Below are 23,486 nucleotides of genomic sequence, written 5' to 3'. Positions count from 1 at the left end.
TTTGGTTTCCTGGGAAAGTGAAAACAGTCCAATGAGTTATCACAGAGCTGGACCTGAGTCTCCTCCTGACACTAAAGTGCCAGGGACATGTCAAAAGACATAATTTTCTCTAAACCTTGACTGTGATTCACTTTATGATCAACTTTATTTAATTTACTGTGAGCCTTTATGACGGAAGCTGGGAGGGAAAACAAAAATCCATAAAATTAAATAACAAAAAAGTTGCAGCCTATGTTTGAAAGTTATCTTATTGCTGGGACATGTCATCACTTTTTAGCGAGTTTTGCTTGCTGGTGAGTGATATAAAGTAATATTCGGGGTTCCCTTTTACCTGGAGAGGAGGGAGGGGACGGAAACGGTGGGCATAGTTTTGGTCGAAAGGTGCGGACAGAACCACAGAAAGAGGAGGGGCGAGTCCTCTTTCCTAATGTGAAAGGGTCACACAGCCGTCTGGAGGGAAGCTTCAAGTCCAGAGGCTCGTCCACGGAGAGCATGGTAGCTGTGGATGTTGTCCACCTAGGAACAGAAAAAAAAATTAATTAAAAAAAGAAATTCCTTCTTTTTAACTGTAGTATACACAAAATCACATTTTTCCAATAAAAAAAGGTGTTTTTGGTGTTCTTAACATGTTCTTGTGGCGTGCTTTCTTCTTACTGACCAAAACCCAGCAAGAGGCACCAAGCCCAACTTAACCATTTAGAAAATTGTACAAAAGCTCATTTATCGTGTTTATTTTTTTGTGATCACTGGGCAAATCATTTATGACTTGTAGCTTTTAAGTATCCAATGAATCAAAATAGTGTATGTATTTATCTAAATACAAGTTTTAATTTATTCTACTTTTAACAGCAACAAATAAAAATTACAATAAATATATATAAATAAAGCACACTTTGGGCCAAAGAAAGCATCCTGAATCAGCAAATTTATTTTTAAAAAAATGCATGAAACCCAAATCAAAATATTGTTTTCTATTATGTCTTACATTTACAGTGATGCGCTGTCATCCTTTTTTTAAATCTTCACATCAGAAATAAACCTGACCAAATTGGTTTAAAATTCATTCCTAACACTTCTAATATATGAGGCTAATTCACAACATATTATTAAACACAGGACTTTACTTAATTTAGCATCACCTTGACTGGAAGAATATTTTTTATAAAATTGCAAATAAGTTCTGGCATGTAAAATTTAAAAAACTGCAATCATAATAATAAGTAAATAAACAGCTCTGACAGTAGGTTACATTTATTAGTATCACTTTGGTCAGTGTGCATTTTGGAGGGGAACTAAAGCACACTTAATGGGCCTATGCCGTGCTATTTTTAAGCCTTTTTCAGTAAACAATGTTCATATTTATGATAATATATTACCTTTGGCACACCAAAGAACAATTTTTTAATTAAATATGAGTTATTGTCCCAGTTCATTTTGCTGCCCAAAAGTAAGACGACCCGATCTCTGAGGCACCGCCTTTCGCTCCTTGTGGGTGGCGCCAATTTCATGACGTCAACCTAGAGTCGGCCTCAGTAGCGTGTCTGTGTTTCGCCCCCAAAACAAACAACATCTTAACTTTTGCAAGGATGGATGTGCATATTGTGTGTATTAAAGGAAAGCATTATTGCCAAACAGCGCTAGCTCCGTGAAGGGTGCACCCTTCATGCTGCACCCTTCACCCTTCCTGGGGGTGTGCGTTTGCCTAGGGGCGGTGCTGGTGTCGCAGACTACACCTGGAAGGGGCTCCAGTGCATAGAAGCTTAGCGGAAGACCAACAGCCACTCAGCCTAACTTAGACCACTACTATATTTCCATGAGAAAAAAAAAAAAACGCAGAACCAACCCTAAAACCGCCAAAGTATGGATACCAAAGCCTGAAGCCATTTTTACCCAAAAAATCTGGAACCAAAACCGCCTAATCTGGCAACACTGTCGATGTGTTGAGGTGCATACTCCCACCTAGTGTTGAGGGGTGTTCATGCGCCATCATGTTCGCTGAAGCAACTTCAATCGATGTAGTCCATGTCTGAGTAAAAGGAGTAGGCAATCACAAAAGTGTCTTCGCCATGTTTTGTTTGATTGACAGACAGACTCATTCCGCTGAAAAAGCTCATCATGAAATAAGTCATTCTGAAAAACAGCAATGTGAAATAAAAATAAAGCTACTTTGGAAGATATTGATTTTGAAATCTGAGGCTCTGAAAAAATCCATAGAATTACAATAATATCCAACATGATTAAAAATGAATATTTTAAAATGCGGTTTTAAAAAAATTGAACAGGATTTTAAAACAAAATTTGATTTGATTTGAATTTTTTTGATTTGAAATGGTTTATTTCAAGCAATCAAATAGGAATAATACACAAAAACAAAACAATCATAAGTTATACATTCGTACAATAACTAATCAAACTCTGGATAATTAGACATATTAATAAATATTGCTTGAAAGGGAGTGGAAGGAAGCAAATTTATATAATCCCACCCTTGTTCTAACGTAACCATTTTATAACATGATTTATCAATATCCGGTTCCAAACTTTTATCAGACAGATTTAGAATCTTGCAATATCAATAAAGCAACCCGGAACCGGAAGTCAAATAATAATAATAATAATAATAATAATCATATAATGGCTAATTTAAAATCTGTGTGCATGTTTTTCACAATTTCATGATCTTTTATATATTTATGAGAGATATATTGGTTGACTGCGTGATTGCACAAGGTCATAATTATCTATTTAATTATGAACAATTTGGAACTCCATATCAAAACACTGCTTTTGCGTTATTCATAGTGAGAAATGAACCTTATAACACAATTAAAAGCTCAAAAAGTTAATTTTTTATGATATAGACCCTTTAACTAACTAGAACAAATGAACATAAACAACAAACCCATTATTATTTATTATAACTAATAACATTTTCCAATATCATCTAATGACAAAACAAAAGAGCATACAAGTCATTTATGTGCAAGATAGCTTGGTTGGTAAGGTAGAAGGCTACCACGCAGGAATCCAGAAGGGGTATCAACAATGGTACTGGGGGCAATTACCATGTCAATGGCGAACAATTAACATCACTTTAACATAAGGCTCTTAACGCTACTGCCTACCAGCACTGATCCCAGTGATGGTCAGAGCGACCGTAGGCGCAAACTGGACACGCTTCTACCATCACCAAGTATGAATGAAAAGCATCTGGAAAAGCGCAGATAAATCCAATCCATTATTATCATTACAAATCTTTACAGGTTTGGAAAAAATATAACTTTCATAGCTGTTGTCAAATCTATTTGCAGATCAGCTCCTTAAAAAAAACCCTCATGACTTGTGAAGTAACATATATCAGTTTTCACCCCAGTCCTCTGCATTCCTGTGCTCTGCTCCTGACAAACGTTTTGTTCCTGAGTTGAACACTGAGGCTGATCCATGAGACAAAAATCCAGCTCAGCCTATGACTCATCTTATATGTTTGCACAAAAACAAATGAGTCAATAAGCAGGTATCTCACCAGTAGACTAAAAGCTAACTATAAGCTTGACAGCTGCTGGAAAAGGTGACACATGACTCAAGAATTTCCAATCCTACAGGGCCTAAATCACAGTCCTGTTTGCATCAAGGTTTTGTTGTCTTAACAACTGATACCCATTTGACTGATACCCATTTGATGATCATTTGAACTCCATAGTTTATCAAATTCTTAAAAAAAAAACAAGTTAAGCTATGTGATGTTAAACAGGCAAACAATACAACGCATCTCAGTAAAAGTTTATGGGAAGAGTTTTCTGTGGGGAACAATTGAAAAATAAAAGAAGCAGCTTCTCATCAGTCATTTGTATCAGTCAAGCTAAAAGCCACAAGCTCCATGCTCCATTCTGATGCATCCACTTGTAGACGACTAGATCAATGTACGTTTTCTTTTTCATTATCTGAGCTGGCATCTGGATCAAAACTGTATGGCTGGATAGCTCCAATTTTGCTCGCCATTTTTGTTGCACCGGTACTGTCAGGTTAGGGTCATGAGATGCTTTTGGCAAACAGAAGAGAGTGTACAACAGGTGTGTCAGAATCCAGGACATGTGGGACGGTGTCCAACATGTCGTCCAACCGACCTGCCATTGAAGCTCCTCATTGGCTAAACACACCTGATCCAGGTAATCAGCAGCAGTTTAAGCAGGATTTTTGGACAACTTGCAGGTGGCTAGCCCTCGAAAACCTGACATTTGACACCCCTGGTGTAAACAAACAGTGATTTTATAAGCCAGGTGAAGGTATAGCCGGCGTTGAATATCTAATGAACTACTGCCACTCTGTAGAAACTATGTCCTAGAAAACAATACAGGTTTTTAGATCATAATTAAAAGACCACTGGGAACGTCATAATACTAAATAATAAAAGAGGATCACAGTTGGACTATATGTTCTTGAAGTTTTCTAAAGAAACTCTTCTTTTTTTTAGTATTTCTTTAAAATCTAATGGGTAAATTGAGAAAACGCCTGCAGACATCTGTTGTGTTTTGAGGTTTTTTGTTTTTTCAGTCAGACAGTAATTTTGCTTCCAGGGGAACTCCTAAACGGCGCCAGACGAGGGTTGCGCGTACATTTGTGACAAAACCTCAATTGGCTGTCACGCAGAATGACTCTATAATGACAGCTAGCAGAATGAGTTTTCTTTACTTACTTTCACTGAACTCAAACAGCTCCCAGAAAGCTACACGTCCTGCTTTTTAAACTTCTGAAGTTGCTGTGGCCACAAATTGTTCCACATTCACCAACACAATCTCACAACATCATATAAGGCAAAGGGGAAACCACAATGAAGTCAATGTTTAAGACCCACAGTCAGCTTGCCAGCTACCCCACCACACTCCTTTATCCATCTGCAGCAACCTCTCTGACTCCCCTCCTGTACTTGCATGAGACGGGGCACATATGGATCAGGAACGCACACAGATCATGATCACATCAGTTGGAACTCCTATAACATAAGCTTCCAAGCTCCAGCAGCTTTTCCCCCACATGCCAAGGCCCACCTAGGAAAACCCTGCTGCCTAACAAAACAGAGGTTGACTGTTTTGCCATCAAGCACATGCTGGTGCATAACTAGGTACATATGGGCATGCGTTTAGACTTCCGCAGAGTGTCTCTTGAGATGTTTAAAGAAAAAGCTGCAGAATACATTTGTTATATAATGGGGTTGAGGAAATTCTCTCAGTTCTGCTCACTTCTTTAAAGAGTTACTCTGATCATCTTTTGCTCTATTGCACATGTATCAAACTCAAGGCCCGGGGGCCAAATGTGGCCTGCCATGTCAATGTGTGTGGCCGGTGAGAGCATTAAAGTTTTTAATTTTTAAAATACATTTTTTTGTAGTCAATTAAATATTATTTATGTGTAGCTGCTGTTGTAATTATTCAATGTTTGCAGGCTTTATGGGTGTATGCAGACAAATTGTTGTCATCAAACCATCAGTTGGATGCAAGGCTGTGCGCACCCTTTTTTTGTAAAATGCTACATGTGTAATACATGTTCTTTCTAGCTCAGTTTGTTATTTTTCTTTATTCACTTGGACAGCTTGATCCTTCATTAATGGATTTTTGTGGGTTTTAATAAGCAGATAAAATAATAATAAATAAATAATGATTTATTTAACATTAAGGAGTAGCTACATTTATTTACATGTTTAAGTTATATCTGGCCCTTTGAGAACAGCCCCTATGCTGATGTGGCCCTCAGTGAAAATGAGTTTGACACCCCTGCTCTATTGTAAAATCAATCCCAGTCGTCTTTTAATTATGATGATGCTGTTTTAGGCCAAATTAAAAAAAACCTGCGTTGTTTTCTAGGACATCGTTTCTGTTTCGTTCATTCAGTTCATTAGAAAGTTGCCTCTGAGTTGTGGGTGAGACTATTCGCATAGTTTCTTTATTCTGTTGGTGTTTCTTTGTCTCTTTCTGGTCCTCTCAGACCCCAACTGGTCACAGCAGATGGTCAGCCAAACTAAGTCTGGTTCTACTAGAGCTTTGTTCCAAAATGTTCCATTTTAGATGGAGTTGTTCTCTCCACTGTCACTCTTTGCTTTTTTCATTGAACTTAATCAATTGTACCTCCATGAAACTCATCAAATCACACTTACTAACAGTGCTCTTACATCCTACCAGGTATAAGACTATCACATTGAAGGGAGTCCTTCCTCCTCTCACACAAACTTTTTATCCCACGAAGCCCTGCTTTGCCCCCCACCCCCACCCCAATCCTGTGGTTTTCCTCTTCCTCTCCTTTAGCTGAACATATGTCTCACTTTCTGTAGGCCTCCCACTTCTTTTTCTTTTCCTTCATTTGTTTTTTTTTTTCAGTAAATTTCCCGTTCCAATTTCTCCAATTTTCTTCATTGTCTTTTTCATTGTGTTCAACCATTCCTGATGTTGATGGAAGTCCTAAAATAGAGCTTTTAATTCTACATTTTTTTAAGTTTCTAATCTGTTAATAGAAAGGGAGAGGAAAAAGCAGAGGGGTGTTGAACAAAATGTTATCACTTTTCATGTCTGATGTGTGAAAAGTGGTGCAAAGAGTGGGATGTAGGACAGCGCCTGGTCCCAGGGATGATGCAGTCCTTATTTTTCAGTTCCTAAATACTTTGAACTTTCCAGCCTTCATCCTTTTAAGGTATTACGCAATGCATCTGCAACAGCAAAGATGGCAGGAGGCTTTGTTTCTGTGTTGGAGGCAAACTGAGGGAGGAAGAAAGTCTGAGCTGAGGTGCAAGCGTTTATGAGAAACACTGAAGTTGGCTGAAACTGGACACCTGTTTGACAAATGGTGGAAAGAAAAGGAAAGAAAAAAAGTGAATTGTTGGTGCTAAAAAGAAAACAGAGTTTTACAAAGATATAACATTGCATTTTATGCTAAAATAATGGTAAGCATTATCAAAAGAAGAACGCTCTTAGTTCGTTTAAGACAGAGAACATCTTACAGAACTTGAAAACGGTATGATGTAGGGTAAAGAAAAGTGAAATAGCAGCAAAAAACGTCAGAGGAAAGGACTGTGGGAGTCAGATGACCACCCTTTTCTCTCCTTAGACTTTTCCAGTTATGTATTCAAGATTGTGCTCTCTCTCCTTCTCTCTTGTATTTCAGAGACTCAAAGTGATGCAACTCCGCAGTGCAAGTGTGCAATCGCCACCAACAGAGCCTGCAGTGTTTCTCCCGCTGACAGTGCCGTCCTCGGCACTTAAAAGGGAGTGAAAGCAGCTGCCAGAGGAAAAGGAGGAGAAAACTTTTCTAAACTCATTTTGATTGTTTACACACCTGTAAAGTCAGAAAAAAGTTTTGCAGAAGGTTTTGCAACATGGCTTGTTTCTATTGAAAACATTTAAATGATCCTTTCCTTGAAACCTAACTTTGTGCGGAAACCTTGCAGGAATCGGATTCAGCCAACAGACATATTCAGCCAACAGAGATCACTTATGCCACTCTCTGATCTTTTTCTTCATCTTCATCTTCATAACAACATTTGCTGTGATGTTTGCTAGGCCACAGAACACCCTTTAGATAAGAGGCACATCTCAGGAATGAGGAGAATGTTGTGGCAGCGTTCCAAACAGCTGATATGACCAAAACTGTAAAGCTATTGTTTCAGTTGGCTTTTTTATGAAATCTCACCAAAAGAAATTGTGTTTCTGGGGCTGAACCACACATGTAAAAGCAAAGTGGAGACATAGTTGAGGAAATAGGCAGCCTCTCTTTTGTTCATCAGTCTTCCAACATTTTGCCCTCTGTAATTACATTCACTCTCAACCGTTGACCAAATCACACAAAATCTCTTCCAAGACAAATGAGAAAAACTTCAAAGTTTTGAGAACCGTCTCCTCCATTTATGGGCTTTCAAAAAACAAGTTATGTAATTTTGTTCTCAGAAGCAGATTCCTGCTCAGTTCATTCTGAATACCAGAGTCAATACGTAGAACACAGAAAAAAGAAAAAAAATAGAGCATTTGTTTTTTGTTTTTTTTAATAATTGTTGTTCTTATAGTTGTGGTTTCGGTCAGTCTGTAACTCAAATATCTAAGCTTTGATATTAAAGTTACACTTTAACTTCAATTAAATTATCACTTTCAGGAGAATCATTTCTCCCTAGAACCAGTCCCATCACTACCTTCTATTTCTCTATAAAGCAGCAGATAATTCTGACATGAACCAGCAAATGAGCAGATTTAGCAAAAATAAATATCTTTATAGCCTTGTAACTGTCTGTGATACAATGTTGTTTAAGCGAATAGGCACGGATAGCAGTGGAGAGTTAACTTCAGTTCTTTAATATAAAAATAGATAAAGTCTTAAGCTACAGCCTCATCGGATTTATGACGAACGTTCAAGAATACTCGGAACGCAGGTACTTGAACACTCATTTGCCCATGGTGTTTACACTGGACAAGCAGGGAGGGGCTTCTTCTTTTTCCACTGTTTACTAAGGCATATCTGCCACCTCCAGTTGGAAAAGGCTTAGTATGATATGTTGTAGTGGTGCAAATTTTGCAAATCTTGTTCTTGGGTCTTTTTTACAGCTGTACTGCAATATATGAAAGATTGGGTATCATATTGTTCTGGCCTGGCATGAACCACAATTATTAATTTCTTCTCCATGATCGATTTTCAAACAGTTGGCACTTCCCTGAAATAAAAGGGACCCCATCCATATGTCACTCAGTCCATGATTGCTCAAAGTTTGACTTGGTTTAGCTTTCAAAAACATGTTGTACATAAAGCCTGAAAATGGCCTTAAAAATGTGTGTGGCAATGCTTGAACACCAGAGTTTTTAATAAGCGTTAAGAGTTTCACAGTAGACGGAAATGCTTATACACATGTTTACATAGACTTTTCATTAGAAGTTGCCACTTGCATTAGCGTTGTCAAGAGCAGTGTGAACATAGCCTTAAAGTCAGTTCTTTGGGGCTTCAAGATCATTTTTCAAGTCGAACGAATACACCACACCTCTATCCCCAGACAACGTTGCTTCGTAACAAAAAACAGCATGCTATCTTTTTCCACAACAGCTGTGCTAAATAAAAATAGTTTAAAATAACATGCTTAGCCAAAAAATTACTTTTGGTGTCTGTAAACCAGACAATTTTGTACCTGCGTGATTTTTGCATTACAACAAAAGGAGGATTGAATTTACATTCTTACTCTTACCCCTGTGCTATTGATGCTGGGGTACAATGAGATGCACTCAATGACTGATGACAACAAGTGCAACATATATGTGAATCCGAGTAGAACTTCCCAAGTTTGTTCCAATTTGATTTTGGACTGTAAATAGAGCTGTGACGGTGTCAAATTTTTCATCACTGCGGTGATGAACCACCAGGGGGCGCGGTGTCGCGGTTAACCGCCCCCCCCCCAAAAAACAAACAAACAAACAAAAAAACACAATAATCCTCTGGCGGCCGCATCGGAAATAAATACAATTACAACGTACTATTCTTTATTAACAAACAACAGTAACAACTAACAACTACATATCTAACTTGTGAACTAACTATAGGTGTTGTAGATTGACTATGTGTGTGAGCGCGGAGCGTCTTGTGTAGGAATAGTAGGAAGGTGCGCACACGTGTGTTTGGGGTGCGTTTTGATTCTTCTGCAGCGGACCGCTCTGGAGCTGCAGGAAAGTTTCACTTGTGCTCTCTGGTACAGACATCTTCTCAGAATATTATATATTGCCCAGTGATAAGCAGACTGCAGACACTGTCACCTTTCCGGTAGCCGTGAAGCCTGACACCCATGAAGAACGCGGGGCAGGAGGCTCCGCCTTTTGTTAATACAGACATGTAACGTTACGCTGCAAAAAATAGTTCCCAAACAAAATATGTTGTGATTTTCATGGAAATCTAACAGCGCGCGTTCATGTTTGGTGTTACGGAGTGAAGGACAACAGTAATACCCCCCCCCCCCCCCCCCCCCCAACACAAAATCCTCCGGCGGGCGGCCGTGTCGCGCACTAAAGAACGCACGCAGCTTGCAATGGAAATTAATAATTAGAAAGCAGTAAATTTGTCGTATTTCCTTGCGAGACGGAAACTTCTGTTGTAGAATAAGGATGTGTGCTTCTGAAAGCGCGCGCCTGTTTGTGTAACTCAGTGTTTTTCAACCAGTGCGCCGCGGCACACTAGTGTGCCGTGGGAGATGGTCAAGTGTGCCGTGGGAAATTGCCCTCATTTACTGATCTAAAAACATTAACCATATCCAGGAAATCAGCTCTTTGTTCATCCAAACAGGCCCTGATAAAACACTGAGTAGTTAGGAATATGAAAGATCATAAAACTATTTTTTCTTTGTGTTAATTTGATTCTATTAAAGACATTTTGATAAGAATGACGGTACCGCGATTTGGCTGCAGCTAAAGCCGTTTGCGGCAAAGTCCCGCCCCTTTAACTGTCTCCGCCAATCATTCTTGAAGGCTTAATCACATGTCATCAGTCTGACCAATCAGAAGTGGTTAAAGTCTCCACTTCCTTGTTCCTTTTAGCTCATAAAGTCTCTCCGTTCCAACAAAAATACCAGCCAAAGCTCGTCTTTAGCGGTGTAGCTTTCCACAGAATCCAGTATCAGACCGTGGAATAAGTGAACAAAACATTGAAGCTCAGAGACACTAGTCTTTCTGCCCTTTTGCGGCAGTTTTCACACTACATCTCCCATGATGCATTGGGTTAAAGGGACAGCATCTTAGCGTAAAATGAGTCGTCCTTAAACGTCTTGAAACCACAACAAACACTCATAAAACTGTTTTTGAATTTTCTAACTTAACTTTTATTTCATCTTTTAGAAAAAACAGCTCCAACTTCCTGCTTTTTCTGCTACAATTACCACAAAAATGCACGTGAGATTGCGGGGGGGGGGGGGGGGGGGGCTGTCGATAAATACAGACTGAGGTTTTTTTTTTTGGGATGCTGGTGTGCCGCGGGGTCTTTGTCAAGGTTAAAGTGTGCCGTGGCTCAAAAAAGGTTGAAAAACACTGGTGTAACTGTAAAGGGAGCCGCGTGTCACGTGCAGCGCACTGAGAGCGCGCCTACGAGAGAGAGACAGGCGCGGTCGGAGAAAAGGAGAGAACAGTCTGAAAGAAAGAAGGAAAGTCTGAACACAGGACTAGCAGAAAAAGTAAATTATCAGCAAAGATGAATGCGTGTAATGTGTTTATTATAGTTCCAATCACGCACCATATGCAAAACGTAAAAAAAAAGTGCGTAAAAAAAGTGCGGTGATGCGGTGATGAGGTCATTACCGCGGTGAAGACCTCATCACCGCGGTGATGCGGTTATCGTCACAGCCCTAACTGTAAATGTAAGCAGCATGCATCCTCATTCTACAGACACAATGCAAAGCTTGCAATGCTGTACTTAAAAATGATTAGAGCATAGCATTTTTATCAAATGATAAACAGGTTAATTTTTCTTTTGTAAAATTGCTCCCAGATGTCTTTTTATTATGATTACCGGAATGCAGTTTAAAGCAAAATTCCAGAAGCCCGTGTTGTTGTTTTTTTTGAAGATATAATTTCTGCACAGACGCAGTAGTTCATTAGAAATTCAGCTCTGACTTGTGGGTGGGACTGTTGGTGCAAAAGTAACCCTCTGCTGATATCCCATCCTGCTTTTGTTTACACTCTCTCCCACTAGCTTACAGCCTCTTATAACCCCACGGTAACATTAGTGTAGCAAAAAAAAAAAAAACAGCCAGCAATACCGGAGCTATCCAGCCGTTTAGTTTAAACCCAGATGCCAGCTCAGAGAAGGAAAATGAAGACATTAAGGGATCTATGAGTCTCCAAGTGAATGCATCAGAAATGGAGCAGAGCAGGGAGACTTTGGCCCGCCCATCACAGTTGTTGTCACAAACATGAGCTTTTTCAAGCCGTGGGTTTTCATCTGCTCCTGAAGCATCACGATTTAAATAAAGAAGTACTAAGAAAACCCAGTTTTAATCTTAATTTATTTTATATATGTCCTCCATCATGAGAATATTGTAACAAGAATATTATAAAAACACAATTTTCATTGGAGTGGGTCTTTAGTAATAAATCACCGTGTAGGGTCTCAGCACATGCATTAAACTCTAAATAACAATTGACTACAGGATACCAATAATAAACTCTACATACCAGTTAACTAAGCACAGGATTTTAGAGGGAGGATATGAAAGGAAATACGGTAGCAGTTTGATGGCTCAGTTGGCTGTGTGTAGGACTGGTGCAATGGGAATGCAGGGTACATATTCATAGGGATGTGATGAGCTTCATCTAGTTAGTGTCCTTGGGCAAGACCCTTCCTACCACTGCCTAACTCTATAACCACAACAAGGCCCAAGTCTGGGACCCCTGTGCCTGTCTCCAGTCCAGATAAAATACAGGGTTGTGTCAAAAAAGGGCATCCAGCATAAAAATCTCTGCCAAACCACCTGTGCAAATCAGTGAGAGCTCATCCTCTGTAGCAACCCTTGAAGGGATGTGCTGAAAAGTGAAAAAAAAGCTTAAAGGAAATACGAATATTTTTTTAAATATATTTCAATGATGAGAGTCAGGAGGACAAAGAAAAACAATATATGACAAGAGAAACAAGGCATATTTGCCACCTCCAGTTGGAAGAGGCTTAGAGTGATATGTTGTAGTGGTGAAAATTTTGCAAATCTTGTTCTAGGCTTTCCAGAGTAGTAGTATATGTACCCAGCTATGTACCCTGCTTTCCCAACACACCAGTCCTACCCACAGCCAACCGAGCCATCAAATGTCTACCATAGACAGACAGACGGACGGACGGACAGACAGACAGACAGACAGATAAAACTTTATTTATCCCATAAAGGGGAAATTTTCCTGTCTTTCATTGGAAAGAAAGGAAGTAAAAACCATGTAAAAAATAAGCACATTTAAGGACACATTGTTTTCTAGTGGTGCTGTTTAGTAACATTTAAGGGTTAAACAACTTGTAACATTAACGAAGTTTTGAAGTAAGGAACTTTAAACCTCTTATTTCTATGTGCTAAATGTCAGAATAATGAGAATAGGATCTTTTTGGTCAAGTTTTTTTTACATCTGTCAAAGTCAAAAGTTTACATACTTTTTATTAGTATTTGGTACTATTGCTTTTAAACTGCAGTACTTGGTTCAAACGTCTTGGATATCCTTCCACAAGCTTCTCTCAAGAATGGTAGAAATTTTGGTCCATTCCTTCAGACGGAACTGGTGTAACTGAGCCAAGTTTTTAGGTCGACTTGCATTTACACGCCTTTTCAGTTCTGACCATAAATGTTCAATAGGATTTAGATCCGGGCTATATGATGACCACTCCAAAACATTGACTTTGTTACCCTTAAGCCACTTTGTAACCAGTTTGGTAGAATGCTTCATTGTCCATTTGGAAGATTTATTTTCGCCCAAGCATCAACTTTCTGGCTGATGTCTTCAGATGTTGCTTCAATATGTCCACATACTATTCTTTCTTCATGATGGCATCTATTTTGTGATTTAGTCCCTCCAGCAGTAAAACAACCCCACGCCATGATGCTACCACCCCCATGTTTTACAGTTGGGATGATGTTCCAAAGCTTGCACGCTTGCCCCTTTGTCCTCCAAACATAACCATCATCATTGTGTCCAAACAGTTCAATTTTAGTTTCGTCAGACCACAGGCCATCTCTCCAAAAATTTAAGTCTTTATCCTTGTATGCATTAGAAAACTTTAATCTGGCTTTTCTGTTTCTATGTTTTTGGAGTAATGGCTTCTTCCTAGCAGAGTAGCCTTCAACCCATGTCTGTACAGTACTCCTTTCACTGTTGATAACAACACATTCTAACCATCTTTAGCAGGTATCTTCACAACATGTTTTACCTTAGTCCTTGGGTTGGTCTGCACATATTGGGCCAAAGTACATTCAACTCTGGGACATAGAACCCATCTCCCCTTCCTCAGTGATATGATGGTAGCACTATCCCATGATGTTTAAACTTGCGTACAATTGTCTTCAAGCATCTAAAAATTGTGACCAAGGATGAGCCAGACCTGTGCAAATCCACAATTGTCTTCCTAGTATCTTGACTGATCTTGATCTTGATAAAAGTAGTAAAAACTTGTCAAAAAAAAACCCTAGTCTCATTATTCTGACATTTAGCAAATAGAAATAATTGTGTTAATTGTAATTGACCTAAAACAGCAAAGGTTTACTTTTCTTTCATGTCTAATGGTGAGAAAAAAAGCCTATGTCTGTTTTTATGTAGTGTATGTAAACTTCTGGTTTTAACTGTACCCCTGTCCCCTACCTTTGCTCCTAATCTCTACCCATAATCCCTTGCAATAGCACCATCCACCAGTTTGGCATGAGGACAAAATCAACACAGAAACCACCATCTCCTTTCTGGTTCCCCTCCCTGTAATTCCTCACCAGCAATGAAGCAACAAGTTCTTCTCCTCACTGATGCTTTCATCGACCGGCGGCCTCAGAGGTTTAAGAATGAGAAAGAACCAGGGTGAAGGGGGGAGAAAAATCCAGGGTTGTTGAGGAAAAAAACCGAAAACAGACATTGTGCCTGAAGGTGAAAATATGAAGAGAAAGAACAAAAAAAATAAAGCAGAGGAGGAAATGAAATTGCAGAGGAAGGAAAGAGAAGAGTTTCGTGAAAGACAAGAGATCCCGTAAAAGGTTAATGGTCAGGTTAGCCAAAATGCAAAAAATAAAACCCTCTTTTGAAATGTTTAACTCTCATAGCTGTCATTTAGCTTTTTTATTTTCCCACTTTGTCTCTTTTTCTCAGCATCCCTCTTTCATTCTTTCTGTCATCCAAACTTAAAACACACAAACACATATGCCACACATTCCGATGTGCAGAGCTGATTCACCCAATTTGTTTCCACTCTGTGTGTGTGAATGTGTCCATGTGTGTGCGTGCCAAGCCAGTAAATAATAACCAATACCAGCTGTACTCTGGGCGTTCCTCTCATTCTCAGTAGGGAAAGACACAAAGAAACGCAAAGGAAAAAATGCTCCAGTCAATTTCTGTGCAATGAGCTTGAGCTAGTTAGTATAGTTTAATGGTATAAGATGAGATCTGTAAAAATTGCAATTAGTACAATTGTGTCATGTTCAAGAATTTATTTTGAGATAAAACTCTAAAAACTCTCAAAAACTCTCATATTTTAATGAGGAGGTCCAAAAATAAAACCACCTAAAGGCTGATCTTACACTACCTATATGAGACTGAGCTGATAAAGACTTGGAGAAACTTTTCTTTTACACTTACTAAGATTAGCAAGTGGTTCAACCCAACAATGTGAAGTGAAAACTAGACAGAGGTGTTTTTTAGCCTTAAAGAGGCTATTAGTTGATGGATATGTAATCTTAATTAGACCTTTACTGTGGCATAAACTGTATTTTTTGTGTCGGTTTAAAAGTTTGCATAAATTGATAAACTAGTTCTTTTTCGCAACATTCACACCGCTCTAAGCAACGCGCTATCAAGCACCCACTTTCAGTAAAATGTCTATGTAAAGGCACGTAAACGTGCTTTTCAGGCTTCCACATTCAAAACTCTCACATTCACTCATAGCTAGTCAAGTTTCTATGACTGTTTTTGGGCTGTGCGAAACACGTGGCTATTTCAAGTTAACCTGGTCAAACTTTGACCAATCAGAAACTTAGATAAGGTAGTGACATATTGATGGCGTCCCTTTTAATAAACGAAAGTGCAAAGCATTTAAAATTTGATTTTGGAAGAGAAATTAATAACTGGAGTTTGTGCCTGGATGGAATTATACCAAGTCTTTCATTTGTCAGAATAAAGTTATGAAAGGGAAAGCCTAGAGCAAGATTCACGAGATTTGCACTGGTTTGACACTTCGCACCAAGCCTCTTCCAACTTTAGGTGACAGACATGAACTAGTAAACAATAGAAAAAGGAAAAGGGAAGCCTTTCTCTGCTTTTACCAGTGTGAGCGCTAAACGCATGTTCATAAATGCACGTTTAGCACATTCTTGAACTTGCGTCAAACGCCCGATGTGTAAGCAGCTTTAAAGTTTTTCCTCTTCCTATTAGCAGCAGTTTTGGGGATGTCCCACCTGTTGAGGTCAAGTCTTATCTGAATACTAAAACAACCCCAACAACACTTTACATGGCCAACTGTTCAAAGATAAGACTCCCCCTGATCCCAATGCACAGCAACACAAATAAGAAGGGGGAAATGTATTAAACCGACAAACCGACCAGACAAAAGCTAAAAGCTATTCTTCTACATGCACACATATAGGAGTTAGACAATTTGGCTGCTCTAGGTAAAATGATTCTTCCTCTCAGAACCCCACAAGCATATTTTAAGAAAGGCGAAAAGTCTGCCCCATTAAAGACATGCCTGACATTTACATTTTTCCGGGTCAAATAACCTACCGGTCCTCGTTTTCTTTTAGGCATCTTTGTAGCACAACCAAGGTTCATATTGACTTTTATTTATGGAACTCTCCTCTACAGGCATATGTCTCCCTTTGGAAAACAAACTGCATCCACTGCTTCCTAGTAAAAACATCCTCTGGGAATGAGAATGTGCCTTCACAAGCAACAGAAAACATCCCTCTTAAAGATATTGACGGCAATAATTTTAGTAGCAAACACTGAGACAACCAAGCCTGTAGGGTGCTGTTCCATCTTCTATGGCTAATTGGCTGTTCCCACTAAGACATTCGGAGTTCATATTGTTTTGACACTATGTGCTAAATCCAAACAAGGTCAAATCAGGGGGTTGATAATCATACTTAGAAAAAACATAGTTTTAATACTTTGCTCAAAAAAATCTAAGTAAAAGAAGAAGTCATTAAAATAAACACCAAAAGTAGCATGAAACATTACATAATCAATGTCATAATAGAAATTCGTTTTTTGGGGAAATTATACACAAAGTCTCATTGAAAGATTGGCACAGGCAGCAAAACAAACACCCTTTACTTAGCAAGCATCTACAAACACAAACAACAGAGTTTATGTAGAATCACATATTTAGATGAAACTATGCATTCTACACAGTTAACCACACCATTGTAGTATACAGATATCACAATAAATTAGTGATAATGTTATTTAGATAAATGATTTTCTTATTTGGTCTGAATTTTAATGAAATACGTAAAAGTTTCCACTCTCCCATAAGTGCTACATGCAGTTCTACCATGTTACTCAGGGGTGGGGTATAATCATCCATTCTCTGCTTCAGCTGGGCCCAGACGTGCTCTACAGGGTTCAGGTTAGGGGACATTGCTGGCCATACCATATGAGGCACTCCCACTTCCTAAAGTTGATCTATGACAATTCTGGCACCATGTGGTGGAGCAATATCATCCATGAACAGAAAGTTGGGGGTGTGCTGGTAGAATTGTTGACATGATGAAGCGAACCGTAAGGACTATATCAACCTCAGCGTATCGCTCACCTCACCTTCTCCAGGGCCTTCTATTTATAACCACCAAATGTTGAAATTGATGCCAAATTGAGAAGGTTTTTATTTTAGGTTTTTTTGGTTTTTGGTTTCACTGGATAGGAACACTGTACATAGTGAGACCATTATGTGGAATTCACAAAATGAGGTCTATCACCCCAATACAATTGTCTCCTTATCCCAAAAATCAGTGAAGTGAAACAAACACTGTGTGTCTCCTGAGTTTTTCACAATATAGCTAACTTATTGTACTTACTGTATGTGTAGTAAAGTGGCCAGTTGCTTGAAAACATATATGACTTCCCTGAGTGTCATTACAGCACTAAAACACTAAAAGAAATAATTTTGTTAAACACCACAACACTTACTTACTACACTATTGCATCAGTGTGTCACCAAGTACAAAAAGTTTAGGAATACTGCTGCTGCATGCAGACACACATGACAAATCAATGACAAATAATTCTCTTTTAGGTGATAAACTTGAGGTGCCATTTTCCTAAATCTATTCTTCTACTCATTCCTTTTCAACTTACTCCAAGTCATTTTTGAATTGTCTTCCTGAGGTACAGTTCAGAAGAACAGGAGGAGGAGAAGGAGGAGAAAAAGGCAGAAAATGGGAGAAAGGAGTGGAGGCAAAAATGAAGGAGGGAGAAGCCAAAGGGTGGGTGGAGGGATAGGGGTGTTGAGTTGGGCTTTCTGGAATTCGGTCTGTGTTTGGTTTGGAAGCACAGGCCCCAGCTCTTGGCTCTCATGAGGATAATGGAAAAAAGAGGTTAAAAAAAGAGATTTATAGAAATGTGTGTGTGTGTTTGTGTATGCGTGTGTCTGCACAGGTGGCCTGCGGAAACCAATGGGGGCCTTTTTGTTCTTCAAAATGTGCGTGTTTACGATGTTGTGTGGGCACGTGGACCAAATTATGCCCGATGCAAACATGTTTTGGGGATTTTTGTGTTTATTTGCAGATGCTGGCACAAGCATGTGGGGGATTTTAGCATGTAAGAATGAAAGAGCGGAAACATAAAGTGGGGGTAACTAAGACATTCCAAAGATGGAGGAGGGACGGGATGGAAGGAGCCAGCGGTTAGTTAGAGGTTTCAAGCTAAGACAAAAAAGACTATCCATTGCAGGGATGTGTCTGACAAAGCCAACCGCAACAAGGAGAGAAGAGGAGAAGAGAAAATAAGTTGTGTAAAAGAGAAGAACCAGGGAGGCCTGAGGCCTGCTAACTTCTGCCTCAGCTGTGGGGGGACAAAGTAGGGTGAGTGGTGGTTTTATTGCAGGGCTGAACCCACTGAACTCATCATGTACAAACAGCAGAAAAGTATGAAGACAACAGAAGGTGAAGGACAGCAGTGTCCGTGCAAGCTTCCATCAAGGCTCAGGTTAGAAACACTGAGCCAAAAACTGAATCTAATGAAAGTAAAAAGATCCTTGTTTCAAGAAAAAAATGTAAAAAAAAATCCTGTAAAGAAAGTTTTTCAATAGCAAAATAATCTTAGTTTGAGAAAACATGCTCTTTTACCGACTATAATTTTTTTTTTATAAAGAAACCCCATTGGCAGATTTATTTTGCATATTTAAAAGAAATCTGCTAGTGAGGTAAATATTTTTTTATGTATTTCCAAGGGCTTGTTTCTGCAATGTACAATAGAGGGGTACACGTGGATTAGAATTATGTGTGTATATACACACACTCACTATATTACCAAAAGTATTCGCTCACCCATCCAAATCATCACAAGATCAGAATCAAGTGTCCAGATCACTTAACCTGGCCACAGTTGTATAAAATCAAGCACTCAGGCATGCAGACTGTTTTTACTGACAGTTGTGAAAGAATGGAGCGCTCACAGAAGCTCAATGAATCCCAGTGTGGAACTGTCATTGGATCCCACCTGTGCAACAAATCCAGTTTTGAAATTTCTCCTAAATATTCCACATCCAACTGTCACCTCGATCATAACAAAATGGAAAAGTTTGGGAACAACAATGGATGGAGAGCCGTCAGCGGATCCTGGAGTGCATTGTGCAAAGAGGTCGCCAACTTTCTGCACAGTCAAATGCTATAGAGCTCCAAACTTCATGTGACCTTCAGATTATCCCAAGTACAGTACTCAGAGAGTTTCATGGAATGGGTTTCCATCCCAGAGCAGCTGCATCCAAGCCACACATCACCAAGTGCAACGCAAAGCGTCGGATGCAGTGGTGTAAAACACCCCCCCACTGGACTTTAGAGCACTGGAGACGCCTTCTCTGGAGTGATGCAATACACTTTTCCATCTGGCAATCTGATGGACGAGTCTGGGTTTGGAGGTTGGCAGGAGCACTGCACATTTCAGACTGCATTGTGTCGAGTATGAAATTTGGTGGAGAAATTATGGTGTGGGCTTGTTTTTCAGGACTTGGGCTTGGCCCCTTAGTTCCAGTGATAGGAACTCTGAATGCTTCAGGATACCAAAACATTTTGGACAATTCCATGCTCCCAACCTTGTGAGAACAGTTTGGAGCAGACCCTTTCTCTTCCAGTATGACTGTCCACCAGTGCACAAAGCAAGGTCCATAAAGACATGGATGACAGAGTCTGGTGTGGATGAACTTGACTGGCCTGCACAGAGTCCTGACCTGAACACCTTTAGGGGTGAATTTGGGATGAATTAGAGTGGAGTCGAGAGCCAGACCTTCTCCACCAACATCAGTGTGTGACCTCACCAATGAACTTTTGGACAAATGGTCAAAATTCCTATAACCACACTCCTCAACCTTGTGGACAGCCTCCCCGGAAGAATTGAAGCTGTAGCTGTAAAAGGAGGACCAACATCATATTGAACTCTGTGGATTAGCAGTGAGATGGAACTTCAGTTCATATGTGAGTCAGTTTTTTTATCTACTTTTTTTTTTTTGCTTCAGTTTTTGTCCTTACACTGTTCCAACTTGTTTTCTATGATTCTTTATTGATTCCTAAATTGTATTGTTTTTCTTAATTTTATTTTTTGCTTACTGGTCTTTGTTTATATATATTTTTTTTTATTTCACACTTTTTGTGAAACCTCCAACCTTGTTGCCCTTTGCTTTTTCATTTATTATAATATATAGATATTTTTAATTCATTTCTCATCCCCCATTTTTTTGTGTTTTTTTCTTAATGTTGTTGTTCATCTTTTGTCACATCCCGTCAGGGATCAGCTTTCACTGATTTGCAGAGGTGGTTTGGCAGAGAGTTTTCTCGCCGGATGCCCTTGCTGACACAACCCTGTATTTCCCTATAACCCAGGTTTCCTGCGCACCAGTCCTACAGCAAGCTAACTGAGCCATCCAGCCGCTTTGATGTCTTTTTTTGTTTAGTTTTCTAGCTTTTTTTACTTGTGCTATGTATTTATTTTTCTACCATTATTTTGTACACTTCTTTTTCTTCCTATTTTCTTTGATGAATGTTCACTGTTTTTAATGGTGACTACACTGCACAGACAGATCCCATATGGATTGTGCAGTCTATCCATGGAACAGACAGAAGTCTGAGAGGAAGGAAGCTGCAAGACTGATGCATCAGAGGAACGTGCTTAGCTTCCAAAATATTCTCAAATCAAACCAAGACATTCAGACCAGCCTTTGCAAATTAGCATGATGCAACAAGTCTCCAACACGTACAATACTGTTATAAAGGAGAAAAGGCCTGTGTAAAGAGATGTACTTCAGGAAATAAATGCCAACTAATCAGTTAATAATACCTAAAAGATCATCTGTATTTAGGAAAATTAGGAAATTTACGTTTCATAGAAAATCTTTTCAAGGACTTAAAACAGTTTAGGTGTGACGGTAAATGGTTTTTCTCAATTAATTGACCCTTTCTTTCTATTTTAAGGTCTACATAACCTAATCCTACATGACTTTACAGCATTTTTTTTTTAAATTCATAGTAAGAACAGAATGGTCCTAAAATTAAGCCAATTTTTTTCAAAAAGCTGTTCTGTCATCACTGAGAATTGTGCCTAAAGTGGTTTTTATAAACTTAGATGTGACAAATACAGGCACACTGTTTTTTCAGAAGACTCCTGGCCAACAGAAATGATTCCTCGTTTAGGAGACAATTTTATGTAAACTCTGGCAAACATTAAAGTGGAGCAAAAAAGAAAAAAGTTACATTTCTGTCTGTGACAAAAATTGAGACCTGCGGTCCACATGCGAATAAATCATATCATGGATTTTATTGCTACTGTAGTTAATTCTGATTACCTGAGGCCCTGTGACTACAAAATTAAAAGAAAAAGGTATGTCAAACGATTGATGGGGTCTCAAGAGGTTTGAGTGTATTCACTGCCCAGAGTTAATAAGGTTTGAGATCAAAGGATGGTTGTTCTAAGGGCTACTCCTACAGCATATAAAATATTGGCATTTAGACAGCATTTATTGTAAATCTAATAAAAAATAAATATGTCACTAAGTCTAGCTTATAAATAAAAAGACAAGATCTACTCACCGATAAATGATACTGAAGGTTTACTGTTACTTAATACTACAAAATCAAATTATAAAAAGACTGAATTAAAAAAAACATACTTTCATAATAACAGCACCATCTGAAAAGACTGTCTCTGTTCTCTTTCTTTATCATCATGTCTGAACCAAACCAGACAGTTTTTCTCCTCCTGTTCTATTTATCCATCGACTTCCACACTGAGCCATCCAGTTCATCAATGTATTGCAAGATTTTTAATGATCAAACTGGAACATTAAATATAAATTTGATATTGAAATAATTAGAAAATGTTATTTTTTGAGTGGAAAGCACTGCCCTGGTCTTTCTGAGACAATGTCATGGAGATCCACTTAAGTTACTATTGTAATGTGTGTTTTTATTTATATTCTCTTCATAAGAAAATATCCATAAATGAAAGACTTTTGAGTTTTTACCTTAATAATAATTTCAAGTGAATTGAATGATTTTTTTTAAGAGAGTGGGGGTGCAATAGAGGGTCAGTCAGATTATGATGGGTTTTTTTTAAAACCGTTGAATAAATTGTTTGGTTTGTTAGTTGTTTTATTTGTTTCTTGCCAACTTTGCTCAAGAATTTTCCTTATTGACAATGATCTGTGTCTAATCACATGCTGACTACACCCATCTACTTCCTAAAACAAAAGTGAATGAAGATTTCTCTCCTGAAATGAATTTCATTTAAAACCTTGGTCAGACTACATTTTTCCTTTTCTTCCTTTTGCTTTTTGTACATTTATCTCTGTAACAGAGGTTGAGGCTTACCTCGAGACACCCTATGGATCTTGAGAATGTCTTCTTCTGTCTTGGATCTGTCTGGAAATGAAATGCTGTCGGTACTTTGAGCGCAATTCATCAAAATAAAAGGAGTTTGACCTGCGCGCTTTAAATCAGCTTCCAATCATCTTCCTCTGCTACAAAAAAGACTCCATCAGTATAAAAATCGGAAAACTGTAACTATTACACGCAGCCAGGTTTTAGTTGAGCGATTTAAAAACAAATCTTGTCCTAAAAATAAAATTAGCTCTCAATTTCTCTGGAGCAGATCAGAGTTAAAGGCATACAAATGAAGAATATTTTTCAATGTCTGTAAGATTCGTCCTCAAAAAACAGCAAAGTCTGTGTCGAAGGTGCATCGCTCAGTTGCGACGCTGGTCATCTGAGCTCCGAGCAGCTGAGAGGAGGAACGACCTACCGACGCTCCCCATCAGGAGGGAGGGAGGGAAGGAGGAGAGCAAACGGGAGATCCAGCCCCTCCGACCGCCTCAGGGAGGAATCACAGAATTCAGGCTTCCATTGCGTCATAGTCACCCTCAAACCAGTAAAATCTTAAGTAACTGAAGTGTCCTTTACTTTACGTTGCATGCAAAAGACCAATCAATTCATAAAATTCAAAACAAAACAAAACACAGACATTGTTTTTTTATTTAAATTAGTGTCTAAAATCAAATCAAAATAGTATTCTACCACATTCACATGTGTTGTGCCTCTGTATTATTCTGTCTCTTATTTA

The 23,486-nt window shown here is 38.8% G+C and overlaps 1 protein-coding gene across 1 annotated transcript in view; it reads right to left on the bottom strand.

The window, feature by feature from the left end:
• LOC101159893 (zinc finger protein GLIS2) overlaps positions 1 to 23,339 on the bottom strand; it is a 36,864-nt gene extending 13,525 nt beyond the window's left edge. The window contains exons 1-2 of the mRNA XM_023958813.1: positions 22,739 to 23,339; positions 332 to 516 (exon numbers count right to left, since the gene is read on the bottom strand). Coding sequence (XP_023814581.1) covers positions 332 to 494 — 163 coding nt within the window. The 5' untranslated portion in view covers positions 495 to 516; positions 22,739 to 23,339. The remainder of the gene's footprint in view (positions 1 to 331; positions 517 to 22,738) is intronic.
• Between the last annotated feature and the right edge of the window lie 147 nt (positions 23,340 to 23,486).

The sequence above is a fragment of the Oryzias latipes genome, chromosome 1, assembly GCF_002234675.1.
Source record: "Oryzias latipes chromosome 1, ASM223467v1".
Classification (NCBI taxonomy): Eukaryota; Metazoa; Chordata; class Actinopteri; order Beloniformes; family Adrianichthyidae; genus Oryzias; species Oryzias latipes.
The sequence above is the reverse complement of the archived record's forward strand: the minus strand, read 5'-3'. Positions and strand labels throughout refer to the sequence as shown.